Source organism: Monodelphis domestica, chromosome 8 (assembly GCF_027887165.1).
Source record: "Monodelphis domestica isolate mMonDom1 chromosome 8, mMonDom1.pri, whole genome shotgun sequence".
Lineage (NCBI taxonomy): Eukaryota > Metazoa > Chordata > Mammalia > Didelphimorphia > Didelphidae > Monodelphis > Monodelphis domestica.
This window is the reverse complement of record NC_077234.1, coordinates 98295636-98310672: the sequence shown is the minus strand read 5'-3', so window position 1 is coordinate 98310672 and position 15037 is coordinate 98295636. Positions and strand designations below refer to the sequence as shown.

The window sequence follows — 15037 nt, the reverse complement described above, 5'->3', positions numbered from 1 at the left end:
TTAATGAGGACCAATAATTCATGTTTATATCACATTTTAAGATTTCTAAAGCACTTTACATATAATTTTTCAATAATCCTTGGAAAAACCCTGTGAAGTAGGCACTATTATTGCCTTAGTTTTTCATATAAGGAAAATGAGACCAGAGACACTGTGACTTGTTTAGGACCACAAAGCTGTGAAATAACTAAGAAGGGATTCAGATCCCGGTCTTCTTGCCAAGCATTATGCCATTATATCATTCTGTATCCATAAATACACAATTTTAATAGTGTATACTATTAATATGATAATATAGTATATAATATACATTCCTGATAGTGATTATACAAATATAAAAAATAACATCAATGATACAATAAAAAGTCAACAATAAAGGTAACCTCGATACAACATACATTTCAACAGAATGGCAAGAGAAAGTGGGCAATGAATAGGGGAGGATGCGGATTCTGTAAATTTCACTATTTGTTATGTTCATTATGAAATATGTGGTTAATACAAATATCTTAAGTATAATGTACATATGTAAAACCTGGAAAGTGACATAATCATATTTAATACTTAATAAAGTATTCCAGAGATTTGTTTTGGTCTTAACAGTTAGAAAATGCCTACAAAAGGAAAGAACAATATCAAACTAATGAGTTATGATTCTATTTATAACTTTTATTCTCAAGACAAATGATTTAAAATCAGCCTTGAAAGGAAAGTGAGTCTGGGTGTATGGAATGAAAGAACTGTGGGCATCAAAACAATAATCAGTTAGTACTCACTGGTAATATATGAAAACAAGGGAAAATCATATTTAGTTTATATAGCAATGAATGTTCTTCTGTTTCAAACTATCATATAATTTGCTCAACATTAATTTAACTCACCAGATACGTGCCTTCAGAAAGGAAGGCCATATTTGCTCATTTATACAACTGATGTACAAAGCAGACATATTTCATAGGATTAAAGAGTTAGAGCTAGAAGGAACCTTAGAAACCATTCAGCCTAACATCCTTATTTTGTGGAGGAGGAAAATGAAGGTCAGGAAAATTAAGTCACTCAACCAAAATGAAAAGAGACAGGAAGTGTCAAAATAGAGATTCAAACCTGGGTCCTCCGGTTCCAAATACTGCACTCTTTCCAACTCACTATTATAACACACATGCTGACTGCGGTTATAAATATAATAAAATGATCTAGATAAGCATACTCTTTTTGGAAAAAAAAAGCCATCAACACAACTTACAGAGCTCATATACTGATCAGGTAACATCTCTGAGACAGAGCTGCTCAAACGCTCTGGAAGCTCATTTTATTAGTGTCCTTTAAAAGGAAATGTAGATGTAACCACATCTTTCCAAATTGTCTCTAAAAATTAAATCTCCTTACTGACATGCAAATGATATGCTGTAAAACAATCCCTACAAAAATATGAAAATAACTAATGGTTTCCTTCAAGCTTCATTTCTTTCCATCCCACGGTTATCCATCCGTCTTGCTTCAGTCTACCCCTGCTCACACTCAGAGACTCATTAAATTTTGGGACTTAAATAGACCACAGATCTAGTCCAATTCCCTCACTTGATGTACAAGGAAATTGAAACAGGGGAAATAGAGATTTTCTTATATTTATAGAAAGAAGTTAGAGCAACAGGGACTACGTAGCAAGCCTTTTAATTTTTCAGGCCAGTGGTCTTAATTATAATTTGAAGAGTTTGCTTTTCCAAAAAATAAGTTTACGGTCAGATGATATCCATATAATATAGCTATCCATATCCCTATCTATATTGCTTATGCATATTTATTCGCAACATGGTAGATGCTTAATAAACAGTTGCTCTAGTGCTCAGTCCTCCAAATAAGCCACAAAACAATGCCCTCTACCTTCCCATTAAAGTAACATAGCATAATTATATGTCAGAAAAATAATGAAAACTCAGTAAAATATTTTCAAAGAGAAGTATTTTTTCATTTGTGTATCTGTCATGCCATTGTGTGAGCATATTGTGATAATTCTATAAATGATTTCAGATCTTTCTTTAACTTTATATTGAATGTCCACCAACTGCAAGATTGCTAACTATTGTAAAAGGGAATATTGATCCTTGTTATTGATCAGTGTTAATTAATTATTTAACTATTGCACTATGGTCCAGAAGTGTAGCCCATGACTGAGGGAAGTTAGAACACCTGAGTAACTTTATCAAATGGAAACCTTGGCCTGTCTACAGGCTCCGTGCTGAGAATTCACACCCTCACCCTCTGCCACTGTCTCCTCTTTTCAACACCAGGCAGGTCTTGAGATCCTGTAGGTCCCTCCAGCTCTGCCTTCATGCTTCATGCTATCGCCAAAAAGGAATCACAGCCTAGGAATCCAATGTTTCTCCTTTTTGTATTTCTATTTTTGGCAAATGCTCGAGTGGGTTGGACTTCATGCTACAGTTGTAATGAAAAACAGACACATGCACACATTCGGCAGTACTTATGTGGTTCTCACACAATCATGTTGCTAGGCTCATCTGGAAAATTAGTTCTAAAATACATTTAACTGGAAAAGTAAAATATGACCATAATTGAATCTATCCCATAGTTCTTGACCTCTCCAGAATGATTTCAGTACAGACTCCACTTAAAAAAGGCACACAAAACAGTGAATGTTAGAAGGCAGATGACAAGAGCAGAGTAACATACCTTGTGCAACAGCGACGTCACAGACTATGTTAACTTCATCGATGGGCAATTTCCAAGAAGCACACTCTTCGGTAAAAGTTAGAGTCCTTCCTTCTCGTCTCTCTAAAGGATATTCTTGGAAGCTTAAATGCAGCGGACCCTATAACAAGGAGTCACTAAGTAATTATGGTGATGATAATTTTCAACCAACAATTTATGGCAAATCTAAGGTCCCTCCAGACTACCAAAGCGATTCATAGTCTCTAACATTTGATTCTTCAAATCGTGGTTTCCTTTTCTCTATGAGGTAGTTTAAATCTGGAGCTTAAATCACCAAATATAGGAACCATGAGAACAGACCCAGTGGTTAAACAAGAGGAGGTGTACATGCTTACATTCTGCTAGTAATCAACCTTGCCTAAAGTACTTGATTTGTGGCAATAGAAGAATCCTCAATTATGAAGTCTGAATCATTTTACCAGTAAGACAAATATGAAGGAGATGGCTGTTCAGAGAAGACTCTACTACCCAAATGCTTTTGGAATCTTGAAGGGCTTTTGAAGGTCCAACCCTAGACTTTGCTTATTCCCATTTCCAAATCCTCTAAAGGATAGGGTGATTCCAAGGCCAAATCAGCAGTTAAATTTATTACAAAAAGCAACAAGTGTCCCTAGCAAACAGACACTGGAGTACAAATGCCCAGACCAACATGCTTGCTGAAGTACATGGAAATCACAATGCTAAAATCAAGAATGAAACATTTATGGAATTTCTACAGTTATCTGATTTTCCCACAGAAAATAGGAAGATTGTATAATTAAAAGTTTTAATGAGGAAATCAACCTTTAAGTCAATGTGCTGAGTTTCTGCTGGACTCAAAAATTTTTGCATTCCATTTTTTGGCGGACTGATTGTCCAGTAGCCCATGAATGACTGCTCTGGCAATGGCAACCTATCAAGGAAAATTTGAAAAGTAAATATGTATAATAGCTTAAAAGCTAATGAAAAGAATGATTAGTCATTACCATTTGACTAGATCAATTTTCAATAAGTATTTCCTAATAAGGGTACAATATAATAACTTTCTTACTCAGAAATGGCGTTAATAGGATAAAATTATATAGGCATTGTATAAAGAAAGAAAAAGAAATTCCTTCATTGCACAAATTTAAAAAAGGAATATCCCATTTCATTTACAAGCAAGAAGTAAATGTGAACGAAGTTTGCAAAGTCAGATACTTAAGTGCGCTTTTCCTCTAATTTCTCTGATTTAAAAGGTAATGCAAAGTTTCTAAGTTCTGTATTAAGAGACTGAGTAATCCAGAAAAACTGAACAATCTACTAGCTTTTCAAATTTCATACAAAATACTTAAAAGAGTTTATACCTAACTCTTATCCTTTGGGGAACAGTGGCTTTAGCAGTAAAGTATGATCATCTTAATGATGACAATGGCTACCATTTATGTTGTGCATTAGGGGATGTAAAGTACTTTACACATATCTCATTTTATCCTCATAATAATTCTGGGACATACGAGTTATTATTATCCCCATTTTATATTCAAGGAAACTAAGGCAGGAAGAAGTTAAGTGACTTGCCCAGGGTAACACTACTAGCACCTGTCTAACCCCTGATTTGAACTAGGATTTTTTTTTTTTGACTCCAGGTCTGGTGTTCTATCCATTTTTGCTAAGATGCTAATGGCTCATTCTAGAGGAAATCATGAGAAATTATTTATTTTCTCAAGAGTTAGTGTTCTTTTCAACAGCACTTTAAACAAATCAAACTATCTCTCCTATAGATCTTTTAATAAAAATAGATATGTCAACTGTTTCCACATGCAAATAAGAGAAAACAATAATTAGCTAAGATTGAAAAGGTTTATTGAAGAATGTTTATAGTGATAGTCATGGAAATGGATTTTTAAATGAGTGGTTTGATTCTTAAGATAGCCTACTATATATAAGTATGCATGTATATGTATATAATATATGTGTATTTAGATGTATACACACACACACACAAACACACATAAAAGACATCAAATTTTTGCTTTTCCATCTGTAAAGTGAGCTCCAACGAGGCTTAAGATACATTTTGGTCTAGAAATGACTGAAAAAATGCAATTCTAATTAAATCTGTGTATAATATCACTATGTTCTTGCTTCCCTTTTACAAATGAAAATATTTTGGATAAGAGTAATGAAAATAATAAAGGAATTTGTTTCAAGGACCTAACTTAGCTCATATGACCCAAACCTCCCATAAGAATGTATATGTTATTAATAGACGAATAATTAGTCTTTTTACTCAGCATCTAAAAATGAGTTGTCCGGTTATTTTAAATTCTTTGCAAATATTCATCACAACTTTGCTATTATGACAGGCCACCCACTCTCCTCTGACCCAGGCCTTTATTAGAAGGGAAGGAATACTGCCAGATTGACTATTCCTACTTTTTCTTCTAAATATTATAAACATGTCTCTGTAGTTTAAGAAGTTTATCAGCTTAGCACAGTGCTTGGCACAAAGCAGGCTAAATGCTAGTTGACTGATTATGGAAAAGTTCTTCACCAATAGCTTGGCTATTTGGTGATGAATTCTTTGGCCACAGGGACTGATGAACCAATGAAAAAAGGAAATAAATGATGAGGTATCTACACCTTCCACTTATCAAATTATGGTGGTAGTGAGGTAAGATGTGGCAAAGGCTGCTAAGAATCATAAAATTTTTAGATTATTTATAAAAAGCTATATATCCTGTTATAATTATAGGGCAACCAGGAGGCACAGTGGTTAGGGTGCCAGGGCTGAGTTCAAACCCAGCTTCAGACACTTCCTGGCTATGGGACCCTGGGAAAGTCACTTACTCTGGTTTGCTAGTTTTCTCATCTATAAAATGAGTTAGAGAATGGCAAAACCATTCCACTAACTTTCCCAGGAAAATCTCAAACAGGGTCACCAAGAACCAAACCGGCCTGAAAAACAACTGCCTGAATAAATGTTATCTGAGGTATTGGTTCTCTAAGGGAGAAATCCTTTCCTAATGAACGAGTAAAGAACTGATCAGAGGCCTTGTGTTTAAAAGCCATCTTTGCTACTAATTCTAAGTCTCAAATTGGAGCAGATAACCACTGGCATTCCTTCCAAATCAAAATCTATGGTTATGATTAGCCTACCGCAAGAGGAATAGCATCCTATCCATCTTAACCTTCTTAGTGTGAATCATGCAAAAGCAACCAGCAGGCTCTTATCAGGCGCATCCTTTGTGCCAGGCATTCTGCCCTCACGGAGCTGACCAGGGGAGGCATGAACATGCATGCTCTGGCTTGGCTCCCTTATCTGACTTGCTGGTCCTTGGACACAAAGCTCCATCCCCCCTTTCTGGGCAAGTCTCTCTCTAGCCCGAGTCTCAAAGGCTCTCCCTCTCTCTTGAGGATGCAAAAGAAAAGGGAAAGACGAGTTCAAGGAAGGACTAACAAAACAGTGGAGTCCGAATCCATATTGTTCTGGTACAGCCACCGCCGCTGGGTGGTACAGATAGGCACTGGGCTTAAAGCCAGAAAAACCTGGGTTCAAACCCTAAATCAGACACTTACAGTTCTGTGACTCGAGGCAAGTCACTTGATTGATTTCGGACTGTTTCTTCATTCGTAAAATGAATAATAACAGCACCTATGTCCCAGGGGTATAGTACCCCTTTATAAAAGTTGTCTTTTATACAACGCTGTTCTTGCTTTCTTGGGTTCACAACCCTGATGCTTAGCACACTGCGTGGCACACAGAAAATGCTTATAAAGGTTTTATCTCGTCTCTTGTTAGTATATTAAGAGTTGGTTCTGAAACATCTGAAATGTGATATAGTAGGAAAAAAAAAAGCTTTGGTGACATAAGATTTGGGCATCAATAATGATCTGCGTGATCTTGGACCAGTTAATTTGATGGGCCTCAGTTTCTTCATCTGGAAATCAAGGTGGTTGGACTGTATGATCTGTAAAGTCCTTTCTAATTCTAAGTTGGTGATTCTACCCCAGATTTTGCAAAAGACAAAAGTAATCTAAGGGGAGTTTCTTTTTTTTTTTTTTGAAAATTTTATTTAGTCAATTTAGAACATTATTCCTTGGTTACAAGAATCATATTTCTTCCCCGCCCCCCTCCCCTCTTGCCCCTCCTTCCTGTAGCCATTGTGCAATTCCACTGGGATTTACATGTGTCCTTGATCAGAACCATGCTGTTGATGTTTGCACTGGGGCGATCATTTAGAGTCTACATCCTAAGGGGAGATTCTTATTCTCTATTGCTAGTACCAAGTAGAAGGATGCTTTTCATGACCTGTTTTCAAAAATCTTGCTGGACCCTGAAAACTCATTTAAAAAAAATCATGGAAATTGCCGATTGCCCAGTTGCTACAGGCATCTAAAAATAATTTGGGTGAGTTGTTGGATTGGAATAGCAGATTACATTCAAGAACTATAGAGAGAGTTCGGAACCACTTGATGAGGAAGCATTATTGGCAGTAACTTCTGAATCACAAAGGCACATACATGTTCAAGATATTTTAGAATCGAACTCCACCCTACTCTGCCAAAAGAGCTTCAAAAACCAGCCCAAGTGCCATTTCAGAGTCAGAAAGAGTGTGCACAGATTTTAACCACGTGGGGCTACAGAATTTCTACTAGGATGTTCCCCATAAACTATGAAGGACTTTGGCTGTCATCATCTCTTCCCCCTTCTGGATCATGGCAGAGAGGAAGAGGAAATTTTTTAGGGATCAAGACGATTATTTTGTGGAGGGCAACCAAGGTATGGAAACTCTAATAAAGACACCACTAATCCAGACTATCTCCAAACTGATTATTTGGGAAAGACTCTGAATTCCGTTACTGAAACCTCTAGTTATCTGCCTCTAACCAGGCTGATTTTTTTTTCTACCAATGGAATTAAAATAATAACAGTAATTTCCATAGCTTTAAAACCTTGCCACTTGTTTTATTTCACTTTGTCAGAAGTCTTTACAGGAATGAAGTCTGGCTTTGATTTTCAAGGGAGGAGGGAGATGAAACTTAGAAACTATAAATAGTACTACTTTTCATTTTCAATGTCATTTATGAATTCATATTTCATAAAACAATGAGGCACTCGATCTGTCACAGCCTCCAATTCCTATGCTATTATGTTTCTTAATCCTTTGTGGAAATTTTAATCCAAAGTTGGAAGACAAATGAAATCCTCAGAAAAAAGAAAAGTGAACAGCTACAATGACATAAGCCCAGTAATAACACTTGAGCTAGGATAAGGAAAAACAAGAAAGAAACATTGTCTTTTCAAAATGCACATGGAATATTCTAAATTACTGCCTGAGAATAAATGACGCAGTGAAGAACAGTCCATAATCTAAATAATGTACAATGGATTTGTCTAAGTTTGTTTCCATAAAAAGAAGTGATTTTAAATTCTGAGAGTATATTCTGGCGAATTTCTGCATTTCTCTGGCTATTTGCCAAAACTGTTTCTTTGTTATAAAGGAAACATATGAAAAATATTTGGATCTTTCTATGGATATTGTGAATTTCAAGTCTGTTGACATACCTATTGTTAACAATTTCTTTAAACATTTCTTAGCTGTAAGAATCACTAGCTTTCAAGAGAACACAATGGAGATCTTTAGGAAAGTGCATAGAGCCTAAAAAATTCCCTGCTGGATGCCATCATTGAGAAGAAAGCAAAGAATGCCAACTTCAATAGCTCTCCCAAGATGGTGATTTTTGATACTTCTTTTGACTTTGACTACAGTTTTACTAGAATCATTTGTAACATGCATAAAACAAATATCTATTAAATGCCTACTATATGTGGAAAAAAACTTTATATTAGACATTGTGGGAGATACAAAGTTTAGAAAAGACATGGTCCCTGACCTCATGGAGCTTACAGTGTGGTAGAGGGTTAAAAGAAAGAGGCTAAACAGAGCACTGGACCTGAGTTCAAATCTTGATTCCTTTATTAGCTACCTGACTGTAGGCATGTTGTAACAACAACAATAATAGCAACTAGCAATTTATGTAGCACTTTAATATCTGCAAAGTGTTTTGCATTTGTTTCCTCAGTGGATCCTCAAAACAACCTTGTGACAGAGGTCCAAATAAATTATTCCCATTTTATAGATGAAGAAACCAAGGCTTATACATGTTAAGTGACTTGTCCAAAGCCACACAGCTAGTAAGGGTCTGAGGCAGGATTTGAATTCAGGTTTTCTTCACTCTAAGCCCAGTGCTCTAACCACTCAACCATCTAGCACTCTCAGACTCAGTTGCTTCATATGCAAAGTGGCCATAATAGTTGTATCCATTTCACAGAATCCATTAGGCAGAAAAACTAAAATGCTTTTCAAAACTTACAGAACTATATAAATATTATATAAATCATGATGATAATGATGCACATATAAATAACAAATAAAATAGAAATAAATATATATGTAGCATATATTATTAAATAATAATTTATTAGGTTAAAATGCCATGAGAAGATCAACGTGGGAGACTGTTACTGGCTTGAAAGTAGGGAGAACACCAGCAAGGCTTTCGTGCTAAAGATGGCACTTGAGCTGGGTTTTTAAATATGGGAAGGCATTTGATGAGACCAATTCCCAATCTTTCCATCATTCTAAAATATGTGTTTGTGGTAATCTTAAAAATGTAAAGCTGGAGGGTTTCTACTTCATTTCTTTTTTTCTGGTTAGAGTTCTCTCTTAAACATCCATTAGGGATGGATATCTTTTCCCTTTTGAATGAAATACCATCCCTTAGTTAACCTAGTTTACTAAGAGTTCTTTTTAACACTGACTTTAATCCCTATTTTTGTTATTCAAGCCCACTTCTGACTCTTGCAGAGGCCCCTACAAACACTTAGGGGACACTTTTTGGGTATGAAGCTCTGAGCCAGGCCCCTATGGAGAATATGACAAAGAATGTTCCCTCTGCCACCGGGAATCCTGCCCTCCAGGAACTGATGACTAGTCCTTCTAGTCACTCAAACTCAGTAATTCTAACCACAGTCTCAGAATTCGATAAATTGAGAGCTAGACGGGAGTCTGGTTGTCTCTAGTTCAGTTCCTGAATTTTACAGATGAGAAAATCAAGGTGATGCTACTGTATAACATTACCAATTGTATAATGTGTTTGCTATAGAGCAGATTGTGACTCAGTCAAGGCAGAGCAAATAGGTGATAAACGATCACATTCTAACGCAATAAAGCCATGAAAAGATACACAATTTGTGGACCCACATCATTTCTTTCTGGACTTCTTTAGAAGTTTTAATGGAGCTGGATATTTTTTTTTTTGCCTAATTTGTCATAATATATCTAAAGGTTGTAAAGTTGTGCCATAATAAAACCCAAGAATGAAAAGCAGAGATAGTAACAGGCAAAAAAAAATATCCTCAGGATAGCAAAGCAGAAGAAATACGGAGACTAGAGTGGAAAGAAAGAATGCTAGGTTTTGAGTACAGAGATATTGGTTTGGACCCTAACTCTTGCCTAATTACTTATGTGTCCTTTACGCAAGTTCCTTCAACTCTATAAGCCTCATTTTCCTTAGGTGTAAAACAAGGGGATTGGGCTTGATCATTGAGGTCCTTTTCAGTTCTAAGACTATGATCCTATTAGTATAGTCACAAAAACAGTGAAATAATAATTAAAAAAAACCCTTAAAGTACAAAACACAATAGGCATCTTCCTCCCGCCCCCCGCCAATAAGGACAAGTAGAAACCCAATATATGGTCCCCTTTTGAACAAAAAATCCAGTGGAATTCCTCCAAAGACAGAAATTGAATGGAGATATTATAATGGATGATGCCATAAAAATAATGAATATTTTCTGTCTTAAGAAAAATAACTATAGTGATTACTGCAACTGAGGTCAATTTTAGACAAATACTTCTTTTAAAAGGCCCTCCAGGTAAATGGAGCCAGTCTAAGACACGCAGAAAAGCAATCCTGCCTGGGAGGAGTGGGGTCTGTTCTTCAATGCAGCAAACAAGTATCAAAATTAGCTCCATTTTGTGTTGTAGCACAAACACACAAACCTGTGGTGAGAAAATTAAACTATTCAGCGTGAAAAGAAATATGACAACCTGTGAGGGAGGCACCTTCTTAGTGAACTTAAAAAAATTTTTTTTTTTAATTTGAAGGTCTGGTTGCCAAATGATCTAGTAAATTGTGCCTTCTCAAAGGCTGACCACTCATGCCTGTGTGGCCTGACGTCCCAAGTGCTTGGGAATGGAGTCACGCTGTGGTGATTAACACCTGCTCTTCTCAAGATGACTTTCTCTGCCTTAATGGTGATGAAGCCAGCAAGGCCAGCCTGAGTGGTTCTTGGGAGAGCTCACCTTAAGGAGAAAGCTCCCTGTGGCTCCACTGGAAGATTTAAACACGGGCAGGTTTGCTACAAAGACTGGCAAGAATCGGTGAGAAGCCCAGGAAAACCCCTACCGCTGGGCCATCACAGATGGAACAAAAAAGGAAATTGTCACTGCGTTACGTCATCTTTACATCTTTAACGTCGAGTGCAGTGCTTTGCCCATCGTAGGATCTTCATTGCTGAACTGAAAATGGAAGCTGTGTAACCTCTAAAAAAGGAATTAATCTGAGATAGACTATATGTAAAACAGAGGCCAAGATAAGAGTGCCGAGTGAGTGTGGAAAAAAATACCAAATGTCTATTCTTTAGAAGTCTGTTATCATTCTTCCTGTAATTTAACGGAATCTCATGATCTCTTAGATATCTCTAGAGATTCCACAAATGGACAATCTGTTATAGGAAACTTGTGCCTGTTGTATTTACCAAGCCTTTCTTGAAAACTGCTCTGGAGACTACTAACAGAGTAGGAAAAGCAACTCAGAAGGGCTCAACATCAAATGTATGGAATGGGAGGCAGCTGGGTGGTTCAGTGGATTGAGAGCCAAACCTAGAGACAGGAGGTTCTGGGTTCAAATCTGACCTCATACACTTCCCAGCTGTGTGACCCTGAGCAAGTCACTTAACCCCATTACCTAGCCCTTACTGTTCTTTTGCCTTGGAATCAATACACAGTAGTGATTCTAAGATGGAAGGTAAAGGTTAAAAAAAAAAAGTACGGAATACATTTCTGTTCTATATTACTGCTATGTATGCAAAGTGCTTCTCATTTCCATATTGTCAGAGAAATAGTGAAAAGACCACTAGAATTGGATAAAAAGAGACTGGGGTTCAAATCTCATCTCTGTATAACTTTGAGGGAAATGATGTCTCTCTCCACTGAACACCTTGAACTGCACGTCGACACCATAAGCTCAGCATATTGCAAACAGCTCATCTTTCCTCACAAATCACTTTACTCAATGTATTCCCTATTACAGGGAAGGTCTCCCCATCCTCCCAGTCACTAAGGCTCTAATCTAAGGGGTCATCTTGGATGCCTTTCTTTCTCCCACCGCCCCACCCCCCATGTCCAATGAATCCTGCCATCTCCCTACTTTTCTCTATTCCGTCTTCTCTTTTCTGATACTCTCATCCTCTGGGGAGGGACCTCCTCACCTCATGCTGAGGCTGGCTGGTTTCCCCCTGCCTCCAGTGGGTCTCCACTCCAGGGCATCCTCTGCTCAGCTGCCATTTTGACTTTTCTAAAGCCTAGCCTTCCCCCTTCCTCAATTTCATCAACTCCAGTCCTTCCCTATTGCTTGTAGGAGGCACAAACTGTCTAAAATTCTGCTGGTCTTACCTAACCGGGACCCTGTTAATCTCTTCAGTGTTCTTAGATCTCATCCCCCACTGCGCACTCTGCCTTCCACTGACACCGGCCTCCTCACGTTTCCTCACACAAAAGTCGTCACTGGAGCCTCTGTATGTATTCACTACCTGCCCCTGAATGCTTGGAATCCTTTCCTCCTCCTCCTCCTCTTCTTCCTCCTCCTCCTCCTCCTCTTCTATCTTCTCCCCCCTCTTCCTCCTCCTCTCCTCTTCCTTCTCCTCCTCTTCCTCTTCCTCTTCTTCATCCTCCTCCTCTCCTCTTCTTCCTCCTTCTCTTCCTCCTCCTCCTCTCCTCTTCCTCCTCTCTTCCTTCTCCTCCTCTTCCTCCTCTCTTCCTCTCCTGTTCTTCCTCCTTCTCTTCCTCCTCCTCCTCTCCTCTTCTTCCTCCTCCTCCTCCTCTCTTCCTCCTTCTCTCCTCTTCTTCCTCCTCCTCTCCTCTTCCTCCTCTCTTCCTCCTCCTCCTCTCCTCTTCCTCCTCTCTTCCTTCTCCTCCTCCTCCTCTTCGTCCTCTTCCTCCTCCTCCTCCTCTTCACCTCCCTGGTTTCCTTCAAGTCTCAGTCTGAGCTGCAAGAAGCCTTTCTGGATCCCCTTTAATGCTAATCCCTTCCTTTTGGTTTATCCTGTTTCTCTTACTTATGGAGTTGTTTGCATCTTGTCTCCTTTGAGGGCAGGGACGGTCTCTTGCTTTTCTGTGACTCTCCCGTGCCTAGCACACAGTAGGATTTAGCTTGTATTACATGTAATATTTAGTTTACACATTATTTATATATCAGCTATCACGTGATATATAATGTGCTACATTATGGACTTTATTGACAAATTTAGTTTACACAAAACGAGACAACAGGACTAAACAGACCGTGACGTCGGCGTCAAACTGTGAGAGTTCATGTCTTCCTCTTTTGGGCCGTCCCACCTCAGCCTCTCCGCCTGGCTTTGCCAGTCCAAAAGCCCCTCCGAGTGCTTTTAAAGGCAGCTCTTCTTACTCTCATTGCTCTCCACGTCCTTTTCCTTGGCCAGTCCCATCCCGGTTGCAGCTAAAAACAATCCTGTTCCTGACCCCGTCTGACAGGGTGGCTTGCGGGGGTGTCAGAAGAGGGAGAGAAGAAACAGGCGCTTGGGAGGGCCCGGCCGGAGGGAAAGGGGATGTCCTTACAAGGCAGGCCTTCTGGCCAGGGACGTGAGGAGGAAGACGCGAGGACCCCAGAGAGAGGCGATGTGCGATCCTCGTGGCGCTCCTTTGGTCTGCCTCGCGTGCCAAGGAGGTCCATTGCTCAGGCTCAACGCCCTGCTTGCCTCTACAGTACCTAGGCTAGCGCTGCTAGAGCTACTGGAAGAAAGGGAAAGTTGCCCAAATCATACCTGTTTCTACGTAGATGCATGCTTTTTTAAAACCCTCACCTTCCCTCTTGGAATGGATACTGTGTGGCAGGGCTCGGCAGGGGGGTTGAGGGACTCGCCCAGGGTCACACAGTTTTGGGGTGATTTTTAAGCTGTCCAAAATGCTGTTTGCAAAAATGTTGTACACTTTGGATGTCGTTAATTCAAAGCTTTTTCTTCAATTCAATTCATTGTTTATGAAGAGATCCCAAAGAGCCTGACTCTATGTTGCCATTGCTGCTGCTGTTATAGCTGCTAGGACTACAAGCACTAGTATGTAGCCTGTTTAAGGTGTGCAAAGCACTCATTTCATCCCCACAATAGCCCTGCGACGTGGGTGCCATGATTATCCCCATTTTATAGATTAGGGAAGTAAGGCTGAAGCCAGGGGCCTGAGGCTGAGGTGGGGCGGGGGTTTTCCTGTCCAAGGATAGAGGACTGGCCTAGAGTCAGGCACAGAGCTGAGTGACTTGTGGGGACTCGGTAAAGGCTTGTTTCCTTCCGTCTCGAACTTCCAAGACCAGAATGAGCTTTGGGAGGACAAAACCCCAAACCGTCCCAGCCTCAAAAAGACAAAGTACAGGCAAGGCAAATGCAAAGTAATTTTCAGGAAAAGGGTGGCTGGAAGTACTGACACCTGGCAGGACCAGAAAAGGCCGTTTGTAAGAGAAACCACCCAGACGAAACTTTGAAGAGAGCCGGAGAGCCCAAGAGGCTGAGGCGAGGAGGGAATGCCTTCTCGGCACAGGGGACACAGCCTGAGTAAGGGTGCAAGGGCACAGAGGTGGGAGATAATGTTAGACATGGACATACAGCTGGGTCTAGGGAAGAGGAAAAGGAGGGGAGCAAACTTGGCATCTGTCACAAAGTAAGCTTGACTAAATGTCTGTTGATCAAGTACTGGGGAACCTGTGAATGGGCTTTAAATACCAGCCCCAGGGATTTGTATTTTATAAACAAGAATGGATCCCATTTTTTCAGGCAAGTGCTTCAGGAATCAGGGAGGCTATGTGGACACCCGAAAGGAGGGTCTAGAGCCAGCCTTCTCCAGGAGGGGGAAGCAGAGGGAAGGAGAGAAGCTGGAATTTGAAATTTGAAAAAAGAACATTAAATTGTTTTTACCTATAGTTGAGAAACAAAACAACCCAAAAAAGGTTGTTGTAAGAGTTCAATGGAGAGGTCCTGAGGTCCTGAACA

At 39.3% G+C, this 15037-nt stretch overlaps 1 protein-coding gene across 3 annotated transcripts in view; it reads right to left on the bottom strand.

Annotated features, from left to right (window-relative positions):
* Window positions 1–15037, bottom strand: part of VWA8 (von Willebrand factor A domain containing 8) — a 463626-nt gene that overhangs the window by 146783 nt on the left and 301806 nt on the right. For all 3 annotated transcript variants that reach the window (XM_016425025.2, XM_007501527.3, XM_056807819.1), the window contains 2 exons: window positions 3511–3619; window positions 2689–2827 (listed from right to left, as the gene is read on the bottom strand). In XM_016425025.2, the coding sequence (XP_016280511.2) occupies window positions 2689–2827; window positions 3511–3619 (248 nt within the window). The remainder of the gene's footprint in view (window positions 1–2688; window positions 2828–3510; window positions 3620–15037) is intronic.